Consider the following 21,002-nt stretch of genomic DNA (forward strand, 5'->3'; position numbering starts at 1 on the left):
TGTCTTAAGTTTTTCATGTTTCAATAAATGAGTTAAATTTTTAAACCAAAATCAATAAAGCAAAAAAGTCACCGACCCTCAGCAGGGGGGTTGACGATGTAATCTGATATCGTGATATTTTTTACGGCAATTATGGCTAAAATATTTTTTACATATCGCCCAGCCCTAATGATCCGCTCTGCATTATTCTGTTACTGGAGCTTGCATATCAAGGGAAGCCCGGTTGACATAGTGCAAGTGATTCTTGGTGGATCGCGTGACACACTATACCAGCCTTCAATCACCCTGCGCACATCTGCATACCACATGAGAAGCATATTTAGCGCTTATAAAGTGCTGAAAGCAAGATATCAAAAAATTTGCTTTGGTGGCCCGATATTTCGCTTCTGTGGCTGCCAAAAAACATTTCAATACAGGAGAATCATTTGAGTTGAAATTAACAACATTTTTTTCTGCTTATTCATAATCAGCCATTTTCATAATCAGTTATTGACTTAAAACAACTTTTTTTCTATTGAGTGAAATGTACTTTTAGTAATATATGAGTGAAATTAACACTGTTAGGTTTTACAATGCATAAATGGGAGTGTTTCATGGACTCTTAAGGTAAAGTTTATCACCATGAATGATTCTGTCAAGAGTGTTTATCTGTGGTACAGGTGAAAATTAGCAGGCCCTGATTTAAAAGATGATTTTAAAAGATCTTAGGGTTTTAAAAGATGCATGAGGCAGCCAAAACCACCTCATTTCTCTCTCTCTTTCTCTTTCTCTGTTTCATTGTTTCCAAACTGTTAGTCAAATAAATGACCTTCTTTAAAAGTAAATTGTGCTACTTGCTGGCTTTTCAGAAGACATCAACAAATTATAGATTTGCCTTCTGGCCTGATTCCAGTTCTTCAGGCGCTTTCATGCTATGCTTATTTCATGCAGACACTCTGTGACTGAAGGACCTCATGACTTACTGAACTGAATCGGCACACTTTTTGGCCCTAATTGTGGAGAAAAATCTGTTGAGTTCTATGGAATGGATTTAAATATGGTAAAAGGGTTAAACTGACAACAGTATTTCATTTTAATTGATTGCTGAAAACATTATAAAATTAGTCTAACATTTACATTTCCCCTTTTTTTTTTTTTTTTTTTACATTTATTCAAAACTCTTAAAATATAGTTATAATTAGCCTAAGTGTAAAGTTCTGGTTCTGTAAAGTAGAGACCGATCTTTGTGTACTGGGTCTGATTAACGTGAATCCTGCAGCTTAGGGGTCCACGACTCCCAGGCGTTTGCAAGTGGAGTGCATCTAACATGTACAGCGGGAGAAGAGAATGTAAACATGGAGATGGTGTGCAACAGCTAAATCCGTCTGTGTAGCTCATGTTGACAGTGTACAACTATTCCTCGACTCTGTAGCCAGAAGTTTTGTGTGTGTGTGTGTGTGTGTTCCAAGAGTGCTCGTGATGTGGATTCACGCAAGAATGCTCAAAAACCCTTAAAAAGTCTGTCAAAATACCCATCTGGTGACTTGTATGTATGTAAACACAGAGAATCAAAGTATTTAAATTATAAATGTGTAATTCCAGCTCTGTTGCTGTCTAGCATGTCATTTATAATAATAAAACAACAATAACAAGGAAACGAGAATATGTATATATACATATATATAAAATTTGAGGGGGTGGTCTACAGGCCTCCCCCTGCTGCTCAGAATCATGTAGGAAACACTGAACTCTTATTTATTTTTAAATTGTTGTTCCATGTACATCTTTAGAAACATCTCTCCAGTTAGTAGTACTGAATTTTCAGTGTCTAATCAATCGATTTTAATCAAATTGAGAATCGAATCGAATCGAGATCGTGTGAATCGAAATTAAATCTAATCGGGGCATCTGTGCCGATACCCAGCCCTATAATACATGTCTTCTGAAGAGATCCAATCGGTTTTGGATCCAATCCCCTTTTTCACTGTACATCTTGCTATTGCAGTCTCTAGGCACGATCATGATTTCAAGCTTGATTACCGTTCTTAGCGCTTGAAACATGCGCAGAGTGCTAGATGGCGCTACGAAGTGTAATCAAGCTTACGGCTGGGCGATATTGCAACAACAAATTATATCTGAATATTTTTTAGCCCATTGACAATATTCAATATACTGTATATCTCGATAATTATGTATTTGCTTCGAACTGGCTCAGAAGTGTTTTGTTTTTTTAAATCAGAGGAACCATCATTTCATCCAAACAGCCATTGTAGCCAAATAGATTCAATATTTTAAATGCATTGAATAAAAATCTATTTAAAAATACCGATGGCATGTTTCCCCACAGTTTTTCACTAAATTAACACAACTGAATGAAATCTAATCATTTTCATTAATATGCATATATTTTATATATAATATTTCTGACTTATTTACTTAACCTTCACTTGCGGCTATTTTGTCACAAAGTGCTGTGTGTTTTTGACAGTTTACAATGTTCCGCATCTGGTGAATGCAGTCATCTCCTCCTTTTCTGTTATACTGTGCCACCTTTGTAGATTTGAAGAATAACTTATAGTGGTTACTAATGTTTGGAAATGTGCGAGTGCTTGAACATTCTTTTTTCCCCACATTGCACGTTAACTGCTCTAAAAGCGCTAAAAACTCAAGTCCATGAGCCCAGGCGTGCACAGTCAGCGCTTCACCCGATGATTCCGAAGTGCACACAGACCACATTTACCTGTTTTTAATCACAGTCTTTTGCAGTTGAATTGTCACATATGACCATTTCGTTATTTTGATCCTGGAGGATCATGAAATTAGTCTACAGATGCGCTCTTTATGAAACTTATTGGCCAAATAATGGCACATTAAAATCAACGCAATATTTACGATATTGTCAGCAAAATCTTTGCGATTATATCGTGAATATTCGATATATCGCCCAGCCCTAGTCAAGCTTGAAATCATGGTTACCAAAGACACTGCTAATGTCAAGATTTATAGTGAAATAGGAGTCACATTTTGGTTTCAAAGCTGGTTGATTTGGTTCATGGCTTAGAACTCTTTTGAGATATTTTATAAAATCCCAATGGAAAAAATGAATGGGAAAAATATTTCTGGAACTAAGAAGTGGTGGGCACTGTCACGCTCTATGACAAAAACAAGTACACATGCAGCGGGGTAGGGGAAGTGTAGAATATTCTGCATGATAGGAGTTTGAATTCTGTGGAAATCTGAAGGGCTTTCAGCGGAACTTTGTAGTAGAGATCGACCGATTACCATTTTTACAGATATTTTTTTACAGATATTCACACTTTATTACATAATTGGTTATCGGTTTTGTAATATCGGTTTCATGGATCAATGGCGCCATCTTGTGGATCTCTCGTGAACAGCGCGCAAGATCGTCATTACAGCACTGCCTGCAATGGGAGACGGAGACAAGGGTGTTCAAAGGTAAAGTAACTGGCTTATGTAATTATTTATTGTTTGAATAAATTATTAAATGTTATTCAATGTAACAGACATTCGTACTCAAGTGAGATGTATTACAGAATTGTTTGTGTAGTGAGAAATAGCCGAAAATTAACTCGCATGTTGGCCAGCAAAAAGTCCACAAGCTGTAACAAGCAGCAATTAAGGGGCCAAGCACATAAACCATTATTAGGCACAACAGTGGCAAAAAATAAGTAATTAAAGCAATCTGGTCATGATTTTAGGCAAAAAATGTAAAGAACCATGAATATTATCAATTGCAATGGGACCTAAAAAGCATATTACTTTTGAACAACAGGTGGTGCTGACACCAAATTGATATGTTGTGGTCAAGATGCGGTCATGATGACACAAAGTTTCATGTCAATACGCCAATGCGTTGCCGAGAGACGTTTTGTCAGCATGGTCTGAAGGTGGTGTGATTCGATTTTGGTTAAAATTTGACAAACGCTCGAGGAGGAGTTTGAAAAAGTAGGTTTTTAAAGGATTTCAAAATGACAGGAAGTTCGATCGATCATGGCATAATTGGTATCCACGTTCTCGGCATGACCCACGGAATCTACCAAGACTGATCTCATGACAATAGCACAAGGTAATCAAAAGTTATTTTGACCAGAAGGTGGCGCTGTCCCAAAACTTTGAGTACCTTCAGGACATTGTGCCAATGACACATAACAAGTTTTGTAATGATATGTCAGTGCATTTGTAAAATAAAGCATTTTACAGTTGTGTTCAAAAGTTTGCATACCCTGGCAGAAATTGTGAAATTTTGGCATTGATTTTGAAAATATGACTGATCATGCAAAAATACTCTTTTATTTAAGGATAGTGATCATATAAAGCCATTTATTATCACATAGTTGTTTGGCTCCTTTTTAAATCATAATGGTAACAGAAATCACCCAAATGGCCCTGATCAAAAGTTTACATACCCTTGAGTGTTTGGCCCTGTTACAGACACACAAGGTGACACACACAGGTTCAAATGGCAATTAAAGGCTAATTTCCCACACCTGTGGCTTTTTAAATTGCAGTTAGTGTCTGTGTATAAATAGTCAATGAGTTTTTTAGCTCTCACGTGGATGCACTTAGCAGGCTAGATACTGAGCCATGGGGAGCAGAAAAGAACTGTCAAAAGTCCTGCGTAACAAGGTAATGGTACTTAGATGGAAAAGGTTATAAAGATATATCCAAAGCCTTGAAAATGCCAGTCAGTACTGTTCAATCACTTAAGAAGTGGAAAATTCGGGGAACTCTTGATACCAAGCCAAGGTCAGGTAGACCAAGAAAGATTTCAGCCACAACTGCCAGGAGAATTGTTCAGGATACAAAGAAAAACCCTCAGGTAACCTCAGGAGAAATGCAGGCTGCTCTGGAAAAAGATGGTGTGGTTGTTTCAAGGAGCACAATACGACGATACTTGAACAAAAATGAGTTGCATGATCGAGTTGCCAGAAAGAAGCCTTTACTGCGCCAGTGCCACAAAAAAGCCCGTTTACAATATGCCCGACAACACCTTAACATGCCTTACAGCTTCTGGCACACTGTAATTTGGAGTGACGAGACCAAAATAGAGCTTTATGGTCACAACCATAAGTTCTATGTTTGGAGAGGGGTTAACAAGACCTAAAGTGAAAAGAATACCATCCCCACTGTGAAACATGGTGGTGGCTCACTGATGTTTTGGGGGTGTGTGAGTTCTAAGGGCACGGGGAATCTTGTGAAAATTGATGGCAAGATGAATGAAGCATGTTATCAGAAAATACTGGCAGACAATTTGCATTCTTCTGCACGAAAGCTGCGGATGGGACGCTCTTGGACATTCCAGCAGGACAATGACCCTAAGCACAAGGCCAAGTTGACCCTCCAGCGGTTACAGCAGAAAAAGGTGAAGGTTCTGGAGTGGCCATCACAGTCTCCTGACCATAATATCATCGAGCCACTCTGGGGAGATCCCAAACTTGCGGTTCATGCAAGACGACCAAAGACTTTGCATGACCTGGAGGCATTTTGCCAAGATGAATGGGCAGCTAAACCACTTGCAAGAATTTGGGGCCTCATAGACAACTATTAAGACTGCATGCTGTCATTGATGCTAAAGGGGGCAATACACAGTATTAAGAACTAAGGGTATGCAGACTTTTGAACAGGGGTCATTTCATTTTTTTCTTTGTTGCCATGTTTTATGATTGTGCAATTCTGTTATAACCTACAGTTGAATATGAATCCCATAAGAAATAAAAGAAATGTGTTTTGCCTGCTTACTCATGTTTTCTTTAAGAATGGTACATATATTACCAATTCTCCAAGGTTATGCAAACTTCTGAGCACAACTTTACAAGAAAATTCAAAATGGTCGACGGCCAAAATGGCTGACATAGGAAAATTTGGTACCATTCGACTCGCAGTCCCGCACAGAATCTAACAAGACCAGATTTGTGATTTTAGGTGAAACCGTTAAGAAGTTATAAGCAAAAATATGCATTTTTCATATCTTGTGACCACTAGGTTGTGCTGTGCTGTAACTGTGCAGGTACCCTCAGGTCATGGTTGTCATAACACACACCAAGTTTGGTGTGAATACGTTAAAGCGTTGCGGAGATATAGCCTCGCGTCCAGTTTGGCGTGTTCTATGTCAAATTTGTTTGCGCATTATTTGAGAACCGTTAGACTAATCGACTTGAATTTTTGTCAGCCTGGTCTGAAGTTGATCTGATTAAATTTTCGTGCAAATCGGACAAACGGAGGAATTAGAAAAAGTAGGTTTTTCAAAAAATTAAAAATGGCGGGAAAATTTTCAAGATGGAAAATGACGACATAGGGTGCAATCGATTCATCTTGAGCCGAGGAATCAGAAAAAATGAATTTTGATTCACTTTTTGATAGCACTTACGGTTCAAAAGTGATAAGCATAAATGTGTGAAACTTTGGGCAGTTGATGGCGCTAGAGCGTTTGAGTTAGAGACTCCAAATTTGCTCCAGTTAATGTTCAGACTGTCCTCTATCTCACAACTTTCCCGCATACGGTTCTATGGGCTGCCATAGACTCAATGGTGGAAGAAGTATAAAAAGAACACTAACGATTACAATAGGTGCCGTTACAAGTAAATCTGTTACTTGAGAGCCACCCTGTTGTGAAATATTTTTTGAAAAATTAAGCTTTTTTTTACATTTGCATTCAAATGGTCCCGTGCATTTGTGTTGTCACCTAAAAGAAATGCACTTCTGTTTTGTGACACTGTGGCAAATATGTTGTTTCAGATGACTGCAGTGTCAGGGAATCCTTTTTGTGCTGTTTGTTACCATTCCATCAAGTGGATTTGCACTGTATCCATCTGCAGACCGGTGGACGTGGGTGGGTGGTTGGTGTAATGCATGCAACCCCTGGGTGCTCAAGGGAGCTGTGCTGCACAGAGACATGTTTGAAAGGAGCTTAAGAGCTGCCAGGTTTAAGCAGTGACTCCTAATGAGATTACTGAAGCATGGAGGCCACAGCCGAACGTGATCCAGAAACAAACCAGCGCTCGGATTTACGGCCCTGTTGGACACCGTTCCTGCAAGACTAGCCAATGTGAAACGAGATGTTGTCGTGGTAGAATCAGTCCATGAGTAAGACTCTAGTGAAATCAAAATGGGAACTACAGTTCTTTATTCGGTTTTCTTTCATTTTCAGAATTTTAACCCTTTAAATGCCAGTTTGTTTAAATAATGCCACTTGTTTTTTATGAAAAAAACACAAATAATAAATTTTTCACAGTCTGGGATATGTCAGTGATTAGCAGCAACATTGATTTTGATGCATTATTATTTTTTGTGCCATGTCAGATTAAAAAAAAAAAACCTTACACTCAGGACCTTAGAGGACAAAAATGTCAGTGTGAAAATTGCCATAAAAATATTATATATTAATATTATTTTCCACTTTCACTGACTTAGATTTTTTTAACCAACAACAGTCCTTATCATAACTACCAAATATTCATTCATTTTCAGGATTTTAACCCTTTAAATGCCAGTTTGTTTACATAATGCCACTGTTGTTTTTACACACACACACACACACACACACACACCTTTCTCAATACACATATACAAAACACACTCTGTCATCCATACCAACACACCCACACAATTTTAGCTGCATCATTTATTCAGTTGGCCAGCAGTGCTCTATAATACAGCAAACAGAAAATAGGAAAAAAGCATGTATTTGCTCCATAGGCTAAACATGAGAAAAAATGGCACCATCTGGTGGAAAATATTTAAAAAAAAAATTTTTTTTGGAAGCCTGGGCTCTGGAATGAAAGCATAATGTCATAAAATTCATGATTTTATACTTTAATGGCACTGGTATCAAATATTGCAGTTCTGATTGGTTTCAATGGGGACTTTTTTGTCCAGAAGGTTTTGAGTGTAACTATTTTGTGTACACAGTGTATTATAGATGTATTATAGGACCTGAGGTTGAAATATCAAAATTCCCCCAAAAGTACACACCTTTGGCAAAATTTATGCCATTGGCATTAACACAGCCAAAATGATCGAAAAGACAAAAATGTCCCGAAGGTCGCACAAGGGTTAAATTCAGTTAATGTCCCAGACTTTTAATTGATTTATATTCAGCAGGAACTCTGGAATCCTTGTTTTTAAATTTGAGGCTCGGATGCTGTGATGTTTAAGTGAAATTGGAGAATGCACTTGCGAAGTGTACGTACAGTACCTGACAGCAGATTCTTTAGACTAAAGAAATGACCCGGTATGAGCTGGCATGCTCTGAATGGAGAGGAACTGCTGAAAAACAAGCATTTTGTGTAACACAAATGTTAATCCTTTCATTCTTTTATTGTCAAACGCATTAGAATATTGCTTCTGTGCTCAGACATTATGGTGTATGAATGAACGCATTAAATTATTATGTAAATGTGTGTTAAAGGGATAGGTCACCCCAAAATGAAAATTCTGTCATTTACTCACCGTCATGTTGCTTTAAACCAATAATGAAATGGCAAAATTATTGAGAATCTGCTTTTGTGTTCCACAGAAGGAAAGTTAAACATGTTTGGAACAACATTAGGGTAAGTAAATGATGACAGAATTTTTGGATGAACTATCTCTTTAATTGGTGGATTTCAACATGTGATTTGCCTCATAATGTGCTGGCATTGGAGAAAGAGCATGTTGATGTTTTGGTCAGTTAAAGGGTCAGAGAATACAGATATTAGTCTGCATTATCAAAGTGCAGTGAAAATCTTTACTTGAAAATGATATTTTTTGTTCATTTTTGGTTTTGTCACTCTCATTGCAGCTCTGCTGACTTGATTGTAACTTGCTTTTACTTTATGTATGCCATATCATTTATACAAGAATAAACAGCTGCAGGTTGGTGACCAGGTCTCTGTATGTGTGTCCTGTCTTCAGGCGAGGACGATGGCGTGTGGGAAAATGGTCTGTCCTACGAATGCCGTACTCTTCTCTTCAAGGCCATTCACAACCTGTTGGAGCGCTGTCTCATGAACCGCAGTTTTGTACGCATTGGCAAATGGTTCGTCAAACCCTACGAAAAGGATGAGAAGCCCATAAACAAGAGGTAAGATGAATACTATGTTTGCACTTTTTCTGCTTTCAAAACTGACCCCCAAATCTTGATTATTGGTTAATTTGTAACTGTTAAAAGACAACATAAAATAGCATTCACACTGCATTAAATGGTGAATTTCCAAGTGAAGCAAAATAATGTAGGCCAGACCTGATTCCAAAGTTTGGGATTTAATTGGTGATGATATTTATTTCCCATCAGAGCGGTTTTTCTGTTACTAGAAAACACACACACTGATGAATCATGCAAAGCAAGAACAGGATCATTTCTTACAGTAAATGGGGTGAATTTTATTTTCATGTTTTCTTTAAGAAATTATGCATAGCTTAATTTTTTGATTACAACTCTGATGAGGTGATTTTAATAAATAACTTATCTTGCACAGTGTGCTTCCATGTTTTTAGTTGGCATCCTCCAGTGTGGCCTTGCAGGGTAAACATACTTGTTTATAAAGCTCGGGTTTCTAGATAGTGTGCGGTCATATGATCTAGACCAGGTGGCCTCAAATCAACCACGCTGACACCAGTACCTGAATATCAGTGTAGTCAAACCAGATTTACACACTATCTCACTGGGGATATGAATACAGACCCAAGTGCTTATCCAGAAGCCACTGGTGGCAAGGTTTTCTTACTCTACAGCAGTGGTTCCCAAACTTTATTAAACTATGTCACCCCTTTAGTGTTTTTCCCATGGCACCCCAACCACTGGTGCAATTGAAATCACTAAAAACATTAATATTAATAACGCTTTTTATTACAGTATATATACATTTATGTTAATATTTACAAATTAATGTAGCCCAAGTTAAGTAAACAATGCTTCAAGCTTTTACATTTAAGAGCCATAAAAAAGAGGGTAAATAGTGCTTTTTCAGTAACCGCAGCAATTAAACGTTACAAAAATGTAAAAAATAAAATTAAAATGCAAATATTAAATTATTGACAATCATTTTGACAATCAGTTTGACTGAGAAGCAGACCTGCCAGTGAATTTATTGGGCTTACAGCTATTTGAGTTATCCAGCAGATAGAGTGCTATTCTCCTTTTTTCTTGTCTATAGCTATTGTTGTCTGATTAATGTTAAGGTCTTTGAGGCTGCATTTACAACGAACAAATATTTTTGGAGATTTTCGTCCTATCTTCTACCGAATTGAGTGTGTACTCGGAACTCCTGGTACATTTAACCTAGGTGGGTATTAAGATATAGTTTTGGTTTCAGCTGTGATGCTTTATTATTGGAAATCCAATTTGATCAGGTTTAAATAAAGATCTCAGGCTGCAGGACCGTGTGTTTGTGTCTATTAGCTTCCTACCATGTTCCTGCAGCTGTACTAGTGCTCTGTCTCCAGCACTGGATTTTTCCCTGTCAGCATCTGTGCTCTTTGATAAGAAACTGAGACGACGTGTGTAGAGGTGGAAAAAAAAGAGCATCTTGGCTTTTCTCTTCCCTCTGCCACAGTTCTCTCCTCACAGCGTCATTTATTTGCTTTCTTTCCTTATCATCTTCAAGGTCATTTTCTCACACTATTAGCACAGGCAAACAGCTTTCAAACAGGTTGAAAATATAGTTTTGTTTTTTGTTGTTTTTTTCAAACTGCAATCTGCATAGTTTTCAATGAATTATATAAACAGCAAAAAGGGAAGGTTGAACGACTTCAAGTGCAAACAAGATGTATTTTTGAGGCAGTTATACCAGGAGTCCTTGAATTATGAAAGATCAGATGATGATGTTTGAAATCAATTTGATGTAATGGTTACATCACATAACCATTCATCTGATATTTGTGGAGAAGGCAGCAACTAAGTGTGTGTGCTTGGCTATAGTTTTCAGACAAATTTAGCTCACTCCCTCAGAAGTTAGCTAAATCTGACAAAACCTCCCTTTGGGAACATTTGGGGAAGTCCTAATTTGGAAAAAAGAATAAACCATAAAGCAAATGTTAGTTTTTTTTTATTCTTAAAATTGTTCTAACAGGATTAGTCTAATATTTCTAATTGGCTGTAGATAATTAACGTGTTTGTGTGTTTTGTAACTTTGGCTGTCTGCAAATCACTGTGATGTGAGGATAAAAGGAACAAAAGCGTTTCCTCCTCCAGCTAACCATCTTTCACTTACACACTTTCCTTCCCCCTCTCTCTTTCTTTCTCTCTATATTTACTTACTTTTGGACAGTGAACTTCCGTTTAGACTTTTTTGCCACTTTTGAACAGTGCCTCCTGTAAGAGCACTGTTGCTCAACATGTGCATATGTACAGAATCATTAATTAAGAATTGCTATCTTGCGTATTTACTACATTCAAATTTTTGTATTTCTCTCTCTCTCTCTCTCACACATATCATAAACTGATAAAATTCATATAACTTCATTCATTAGGTGTTAGAAGTAAAGGCATGGCAGGAATTTAGTGTGGAGCTTGTGATGGACCTAACTCTCATATACGTGAGGCCCAGATCTCAATGTCAACACAGAGCATAATCTGTCCTTGTCGAGGGTGTCTGCAGAACCCCTTTGCAGTTTAGCATCTGTTTTTATTATCTGACCACTGATATACTGTATGGTCTTTTTTTTTTAATATCAAAACGTCATGCCTAAGATTGACAAATTCTGCTTCCAGATCATTGCTTCCAAACCTAGAGCTTTTAAACATAGACCTTGTGGTGTAACATCTTCGAATGTAAGTGGTCATCTTGGATGAGTTTTCTCTCCCTGCTACATCCCTAAAACAAGATTATATGAACTCAATCAGTGCTCATTGAGCCTTTGAAAAATCAGGCTCAGAGGCAAAGAAGTGTGTTGTAATGGTCTGGGTTGTGATTAGCATTACTGCCTGCTACACTGAATCCCACAACTTGCTTTCTTCTCTTTTAGTGCCAAGTCCCTCAGTGATAGATTGTTTAATTTTGTCCCTGAAGAGCCATCGCATCAGAACACACGTGTTCCTTAGAGGATATCTCCCGTTGCATATATGGTTGTGGGTTCCAGCATGCCATAGAAACTACAAACACCTCGTATTCCCATCTCACAGGCTTTCATTCATGAACTGAGAACTGGCAGGAGCTGAACCAAAACAGTTTGGGGACGACTTAACTCATCTGAAACAGGACACGGCAACTGTACAGTACATTTTCCTATCTCTGTTTCACTTTTTATTAAAGATAACATGTAATCAAAATTGACTAGATTTGCTTTCTTAAAAAAATGCTACAGGTCTTATTGGAGGAGTATCATGAAGAAAGGAACACCCCTTCAAAAATGATATTTTATATTTTATATTAGATCAGTGAAAATCACAGGAGATCAGCAGTTACAGAAATACTTAAACCAGCCCATCTGGCACCAACAATCATGCCAGAAATCAAATCACTGAGATCACATTTCCCCCCATTCTGATGGTTGATGTGAACATTAACGGAAGCTCCTGACCGGTATCTGAGTTATTTTATGCACTGCACTGCTGCCACACGATTGGCTGATTAGATAATCGGATGGATGTTTGTTGGTGCCAGATGGGCTGGTTTGAGTATTTCTGTAACTGCTGATCTCCTGGGATTTTCACACAGAACATTCTCTAGAATTGACTCAGAATGGTGCCAAAAACAAAAAAACATCCAGTGAGCAGCAGTTCTGCAAATGGAAACGCCTTGTTGATGAGAGAGGTCAACAGAGAATGGCCAGACTGATTTGAACTGACAAAGTCTACGGTAACTTGGATAACCGCTCTGTACAATTGTGGTGAGAAGAATAGCATCTCAGAATGCTATTCTGAGATGCAGGTTGGCACTGTTTTGGCGGCACGAGGGAGACCTACACAATATTAGGCAGGTGATTTTAATGTTGTGGCTGATCGGTGTATATATATCCTCTATAATTAGAGGAGCTGTGGGGAAGCTGCTCGGAAGCCTGGCCCAGAGGAATGCCAGAGAAATTTTATTTTATTTTAAATAGTTAACACACTCAAACTACACACACTCTCATTGGCTGGCTGTCACACGTGCTGCACTGTAACCAAACCCTGATGTGTTTTAGCTGCTTACATCATCCCTTCATACAGGTCAGAGCACTGATCTATTTCTCTCTCTCTCTCTCTCTCTCTCTCTCTCTCTCTCTCTCCCTCTCTCTCTCTTACTCTCTCATGGTAGGTGGGAGCAGTAGATCTGTTTCCATGGCTAATCCACAGATCCAGTGTGGGTTTTATTTTTATGGGCAGTGTATTCACAGGGGAGCTGGGTGACGTGTGAGCTGGTGCAGAACATAATGCATTCCCTGAACATCACTGCTGATTACTCAACACCTATAGTACAGTAATGTCGCAGTTATAGTGTAAATAGTATCAAAGATGGATTTCATCAATCAGTCAGATGATTCAGTGTTCGTAAGAGTGCTGTTAGAAGGGCAGCGAAGGATCAGGCTAGACAGACAAAGCGTAGCTAAATATATCCACCTACCTGGGTAAAACTGCGCACATTTTTGGGCATCTGTACACACCCACAGAAATCTCATGTAATGAAATCATGCACTCAAGGAGGCAGAAAAAGCATTTATCTTCAGAAATGCATGCACTGTTACGCATACAGACAAATGCAAAGTCTCCCTCGAGATGCCCACATATAACGCTACAGCCTAGGATGCAGTTATGGGGGTTTTCATAAAACTGTCACAAACACATCCACACAGGTGCAAGTCTTTCCAGTGACAATTTCGCAGAGAACGGAATATCATGTCATCTTGTTGGTTTATATATCAGGAAACCAGTTATGTGAGCAATACTTTTAAAATTATGAACTTTTAAAATTATGAAGGGGGATTTTTCCCCTTTTTCACCCAATTTGGAATGCCCAATTCCCAGTGCGCTTTTTAAGTCCTAGTGGTCGCGTAGTGATTCGCTTCAATCCGGGTGGCGGAGGACGAATCCCAGTTGCCTCTGCGTCTGAGACCATCAACCCATGCATCTTATCATGTGGCTTGTTGAGCGCGTTGCCACGGAGACATAGCGCATGTGGAGGCTTCAAGCCATCCACCGCGGCATCCACACTCAACTCCCCACGCGCCCCACCAAGAACGAACCACATTATAGCGACCACGAGGAGGTTACCCCATGTGACTCTACCCTCCCTAGCAACCGGGCCAATTTGGTTGCTTAGGAGACCTGGCTGGAGTTACTCAGCATGCCCTGGGATTCGAACAAGCGAACTCTAGGGGTGGAAGCCAGCGTCTTTTACCACTGAGCTACCCAGGCCCCCCTGCCCATTTTCTTGTTGAATGAGATTGCCTAATTGAACAAAGGACTTGCTGCCTCCTCTTGTTTAGTTGTTCAGCAGATCCTCATTAATGACTCATTCATGCATTTTGTTTGCGAACAAGTGTACCAGTACATTCAGTTCCTTCATAAATGAGACGTCTTATCTCATTCAGACTCAAACGTCCGACTCGATCTTCAGTGAAGGGGTGTGTTTGTTCAGTGGGTGAAACCAATTATATGCTGCTTAACAGCCTGCACTCAAATGCTATTGGCTCACGTTATAGTCAGTCTTACAGGCATGAAAAGCCAACAAAGTAGTCTCGCACTTTCAGTGCGGGCCGGTCAAAATGTGTGACAGGCATGGTTCTGCTGCCGGTCAAAACATTTCGGAGGGCAGTATTCGGCCTGTGGGCCGTAATTTGGGGACCCCTGATGTAGACTAAGATTGCAGCCTTTCACGGTTTAATAATCACACTAGGACATATCACGATTTCAATTTGATAAATTGTGCATTTCAGATTAAAAGGAGTAACAGAGCACTCCGTCAAATAAGCTTGAGCATTTGAAAGCAGTCATGTATCTGTCAGACAGCATGTGGGTATCGGAGTAAGTCTATGCTTGGTACTGCCCAAATACTGGTATCATGACATCTTTTTTTATTTTAGAACCGACTTGGTACTGAAGTACCTGTACTTTTGACAACACTAAAGGCCCTTTCCCACCTACAGTCCTGGTACTTTTCCCTTAGCAACTTTCTAGATGAGAACTCTTAAGAGGAACCGGACACCAGTGGAGACATTTCCCCTGTTGCATTCGCACTCATCAAAGTAACCATTTGTAGTATCGACCATTTTTCTTGTGACTTTATTTGCAAGCGCGATTCCTTAGCAGCAACAACAACAATGAAATCAACAACACCGAAGGAGGACATAAATATTGGAGTTACACATTTGTAAGGGCTGTTTTATACAAACTTTGGCTGCGTCGGAAAGCATAGGCAGCTGCCTAATCAGTTAATGGTTTAAACAACAGTGATTTTGGATGAACAGAGCTCTCTGAACAGCTTAAAAAGCACCTTATTCATCCTACCTTCATCCATCCTTATACAGCCTCAAGGCAGCATTTTCCAGTTTTTGGCCACAGCCTGTGTCTTCAGGTTACTGGGCTCGTGTGCCGTGCGTGCAGTGCTCCGTGCTACAGCCGGAGTAAGAGGAGAGACAAGGCGGCGAAAGTGCTGTTTAACCATGGAGCACACATTGAACGCAGCGGACAACTTGTTGAAAATTCACTATAAACATTTATTAACACAATCTTTTACGGTAAAGGATTTTATGACAATATAAATTACTGTAATGAAATACTCCCTCATTGACTTAAAGATGTCATCTTGATGCAAGTTAATAATGCAGTAACAGGCACACAATACTTCTATTATGTAAAGTAGATATCGTGACAGTTTAGTGTATAATAAAGTTCAATTACCCACTCTCGATAAGCATATGATTATTTATATCCATCATCCCAGGAAAAATTAAATGTTATAATCCAGAAATCACTTTATTTTCTGTTTTGGCACAGTACAAAAAGTACAGATGTGATGAAAACTCAAAGCGTGTCTCCCTATGAAGTCACACACACATGTGAAATGGGTGATTCTCTTTGGATACTTTGTTATATGTTATTTCTGTTAAGGGAATTTAAAAATTAGCGCAATCCTCTGAATAGCAGGCTAGCTGCTAGTATGTTTACTAATGGCAGCTGTGGACTCCTCCTTTCTCAATTCTTTGTGCGTCATATGTTATTTGACCAATCACAAGCTACAGAACCTCCCACAGTCAATATATGCTCCAAAAGGACCTACCCCGGAGTAGGAAATAAAATGTCCCCTAAAACGGCTTCAAGGAACTATAGTTTCTCAGGTGCAAAAGCGACGAGAAGTAATAATCCTGGGGAGAAGTACCTAAAACGGGTTTTAGTACCGCCAGTGGGAAAGGACCTTAATTTGATTTGACTTTCAGGTGCTAACAAGAGTGTAGTTCTCTCAGCTCTGTTTAAGGATTTCCACATCGATGCAGATTTCCCGATTTTAACTGGTACTTTGCGAAAAATACTAATTTAAAAATCAAATCAAAAACAGAGCTGAAAGAGTTCAATTGCTATTTATTTAGCAGATTTAATACAAAAAATAAAACTCAAGGAAACTTTAAATAAAAAAGAATTGATCTTAAGATTGATCTATAGTAAAAATCTATATTTTTACTCAGCGTTACTTTAACACGTTACCATGTTTAAATGTATTCTCTAGAATTATGCAGATATCCCCCCAAAATCGGTGCAGAAAGTGCAATAAAAAGTTGGTTGATTGCATCTGGGCATTTTAGCAACATTACTCTTGATTTACTAATATATTGATTGCAAGATGCAAGTGGAATTACAGGTGTCAATTGAAGTAGTACAGATAGGATCTACAGGTGCATCTCAATAAATTAGAATGTCGTGGAAAAGTTCATTTATTTCAGTAATTCAACTCAAATTGTGAAACTCGTGTATTAAATAAATTAAATGCACACAGACTGAAGTAGTTTAAGTCTTTGGTTCTTTTAATTGTGATGATTTTGGCTCACATTTAACAAAAACCCACCAATTCACTATCTCAAAAAATTTGAATATGGTGACATGCCAATCAGCTAATCAGCTCAAAACACCTGCAAAGGTTTCCTGAGCCTTCAAAATGGTCTCTCAGTTTGGTTCACTAGGCTACACAAACATGGGGAAGACTGCTGATCTGACAGTTGTCCAGAAGACAATCATTGACACCCTTCACAAGGAGGATAAGCCACAAACATTCATTGCCAAAGAAGCTGGCTGTTCACAGAGTGCTGTATCCAAGCATGTTAACAGAAAGTTGAGTGGAAGGAAAAAGTGTGGAAGAAAAAGATGCACAACCAACCAAGAGAACCGCAGCCTTATGATTGTCAAGCAAAATCGATTCAAGAATTTGGGTGAACTTCACAAGGAATGGACTGAGGCTGGGGTCAAGGCATCAAGAGCCACCACACACAGACATGTCAAGGAATTTGGCTACAGTTGTCGTATTCCTCTTGTTAAGCCACTCCTGAACCACAGACAACGTCAGAGGCGTCTTACCTGGGCTAAGGAGAAGAAGAACTGGACTGTTGCCCAGTGGTCCAAAGTCCTCTTTTCAGATGAGAGCAAGTTTTGTATTTCATTTGGAAACCAAGGTCCTAGAGTCTGGAGGAAGGGTGGAGAAGCTCATAGCCCAAGTTGCTTGAAGTCCAATGTTAAGTTTCCACAATCTGTGATGATTTGGGGTGCAGTGTCATCTGCTGGTGTTGGTCCATTGTGTTTTTTGAAAACCAAAGTCACTGCACCCGTTTACCAAGAAATTTTGGAGCACTTCATGCTTCCTTCTGCTGACCAGCTTTTTAAAGATGCTGATTTCATTTTCCAGCAGGATTTGGCACCTGCCCACACTGCCAAAAGCACCAAAAGTTGGTTAAATGACCATGGTGTTGGTGTGCTTGACTGGCCAGCAAACTCACCAGACCTGAACCCCATAGAGAATCTATGGGGTATTGTCAAGAGGAAAATGAGAAACAAGAGACCAAAAAATGCAGATGAGCTGAAGGCCACTGTCAAAGAAACCTGGGCTTCCATACCACCTCAGCAGTGCCACAAACTGATCACCTCCATGCCACGCCGAATTGAGGCAGTAATTAAAGCAAAAGGAGCCCCTACCAAGTATTGAGTACATATACAGTAAATGAACATACTTTCCTGAAGGCCAACAATTCACTAAAAATGTTTTTATTTATTGATCTTATGATGTATTCTAATTTTTTGAGATAGTGAATTGGTGGGTTTTTGTTAAATGTGAGCCAAAATCATCACAATTAAAAGAACCAAAGACTTAAACTACTTCAGTCTGTGTGCATTGAACTTATTTAATACACGAGTTTCACAATTTGAGTTGAATTACTGAAATAAATGAACTTTTCCACGACATTCTAATTTATTGAGATGCACCTGTACTGTTTTCACACTTGTAACCCTGACACCCCCCTCACATTGAAGTTTCATTATTGTTCCCATGCTGAAAATTCAAAGGCATGTCCAGATTATCAAAGGTAACCCTTCTTCTACCCTCTGCTCCTGGATGGGTTCAAATAAACACACTAAATCGGGACTGGTCAGGGTTGCTCCAGACTCAAAGCACCTCTGTAAATCTAGGATTCTGCCCAGACTACAGCTCCACCTCATCCAGAGTCTCTCTGCTGCCTTCTGAGCCCAATTCCGGTGTGACTGATGTGGGATTCCTGACATTCCAAAGCTCCCGCTCTCTCACTTCTCAATTCCTGTTCACCCTCCAGCTTCTCTCACACTTTCACATGCTGACACTATACGTTGGTCACAGATATCAGTGGTGAATGTCGAAATGTCAACTCTTTGCTTTCTCTCCACCCCAATATTTATTCCTGTTTTTCCTCTCCTCCCCATCTTCATACATCTCTCCTCTCCAGATGCTTGTTACACTCTGGCCCTGACTCTTGTAGATAGTCTTCTTCAGAAGTTCCTGTCTTCTCTGCTTTAAGGAGTGTGTGTGCAGTGTATCAGTTGTGGATAGATTTACGGTCTGTGGTATGTTCCAAGGTCTCCAGTCTGGTCTCTCCCGCCTCATTTTCAAAAAGCACTTTTTTCCCCCTTCTGTTTAATTTTGTGGTTTGGAAATTATGACCAATTAATTAAGAAAGTGAGGTTGGAATGGGCCACTTTAAAGGGACCGTCACAAAGGAGAGCTAAATTAGCTTGCATGCAAATACGCACAAAGAAAATAGACCCTCCTTCTTGTATCCTACTCTAATACAAGGTTAAGTGTTAATTTAGAACAGAAAGATGCCCATATGACTTACTTTTTACTGTGGAACACAGAAGGAGATTTTAGGCAGAATATTCAGTTTCAGTCACAATTCTCTTTCATTGTATTTTAAAAAGATGCAGTGAAAGTGAATGGTGACTGAGGCTATCAGTCCTTAACATTCTGCCTACCATCTCCTTTTGTGTTTCATGGAAGTCATACAAGTTAGAAACAGCATGATTGTGAGTAAATGATGACTTTTTTTGGGTGAATTGCCACTCTACTGCAGTCTGTATTTGTGCCAATAAATGATATTTCAGTATCCAGGGAAAACCTGTAGTACACCTTGTGTATTTGTTTTATTACAAATTTTACATCAAAGACTAACACAATAAGACCTGTCCATGTGTGGTTATTGTGATAATCTTTGTCTAGATTGAGATCAGCTAATCATATCCTCTTTAGTTTGAACATTGGCTTTGAATTTAGTGAAAGCTTGTTACATAAGATCAATAAACATTTAATTAGCATAAGTGACTGTTGACTAACAAACGTTTTGTTTGCGAACAGTCTCGCCGGGTTTGTTCAGCTGTTTTGGTGAACAGTTGAAGCGAGTGGAGCTGAATGCATGTCGTCAAGTCTAAAGGGTTTTTAAGTTATATTATTGACTGCAAGCTTTTCGTTTAAAGGCCACACTTTATGAATGAGAGAGAGAGAGAGGATGTCCTCTGTGTGTAAAGGCTTTGTTTGTAGGATCTTTGATGGATGCAGTAGACTGTGCATGTTTGTGTGTGTTAACTGCCGTTTCTCTGTGGTCGACTGCTTTAATCTGAAGGCAGTTCAGAGATTCTCAGTTCTCCATTTGTGGTAAACACGCTGCTGCTTAGTAACACACTTCAGTACAGTGGCTGACGTCTTCCAGGGGTTTTCATTTAGAGAGAGAGAGAGAGTGTGTGTGTGTGTGTGTGTGTGCGTGTGCCTAACGGCATGCTCTGGTGTTGATCACCTGATCTAGACACTGTGATTGTTCAGGTGATGGAATCCTGAGACAGACTGTCATGTGGTTTAGACCAGTGTTTCTCATGGGTTGCAGGTCGGTCTGTTTGCGCACAGCAAGGAAAAAAACAATGCTAAATGCGAACAATAGTATGCGACTAACCATATAATAGTGTTTCGCTAGAATAGCAAAATAAATGGGCTTATCAACATTGAAAAGGGAGGAGAAAATTCTTCCCATGTCTTTTGTTGTTGACGCTAGAGATTGCAGCCAATCAAACTCGAACGGCTAAATCACACTTGCTGTTGTTTATGTTTTGGCAAAATTGTCAACTTTCCAATTCAGCCTATGTCATGTAAATAATTTTGCAGGTAATTTTAATAAATGTCTTTTGTTTTATTTTAAGGACCTGTTTCATTATATTTGTCTGATAACCAATTTGGTTTTTGTTTGGGACTCCACTTGGTGTTCAATGTAAAATCTAGGTGCTGAAGCAAAACCAGTTTAGAACCACATATTTGACATGATTTTTTTGCGTTCTGTTTACGCCTTCTTGTTTTCACCTTGTCTTCTGTCTTGATTAGCATCTACTGAACTCACTTACTCACTTCACTCACTCTGGAATGGGATTCCCACACTTGCAGTGAGAGTGCTGATGTGTTTTAGGAAAAGAGAGTTAATTACAGAAAGAGGATCAAGACAGATTTTATAGTAAGTTAGCAGCAGACTGAGAGGGGTTCTTCAGACAACTTGGGCGATGGACACCACCTGTGTGAGTATGTGTGGGTTTGTGTGTGCCTGAATTGTTAAAA

At 39.1% G+C, this 21,002-nt stretch overlaps 1 protein-coding gene across 3 annotated transcripts in view; it reads left to right on the forward strand.

The window, feature by feature from the left end:
• The window catches only part of LOC127432502 (mediator of RNA polymerase II transcription subunit 13-like), a 138,851-nt gene that overhangs the window by 43,542 nt on the left and 74,307 nt on the right, over positions 1-21,002 (forward strand). For 2 of the 3 annotated variants that reach the window (XM_051683644.1, XM_051683645.1), the window contains exon 3: positions 8,896-9,064. In XM_051683644.1, coding sequence (XP_051539604.1) covers positions 8,896-9,064 — 169 coding nt within the window. Of the gene's footprint in view, positions 1-8,518; positions 8,553-8,895; positions 9,065-21,002 lie in introns of all 3 variants that reach the window. The other variant, XM_051683646.1, reaches the window with a different exon arrangement.

The sequence above is a fragment of the Myxocyprinus asiaticus genome, chromosome 42 (assembly GCF_019703515.2).
Source record: "Myxocyprinus asiaticus isolate MX2 ecotype Aquarium Trade chromosome 42, UBuf_Myxa_2, whole genome shotgun sequence".
Taxonomy (NCBI): domain Eukaryota; kingdom Metazoa; phylum Chordata; class Actinopteri; order Cypriniformes; family Catostomidae; genus Myxocyprinus; species Myxocyprinus asiaticus.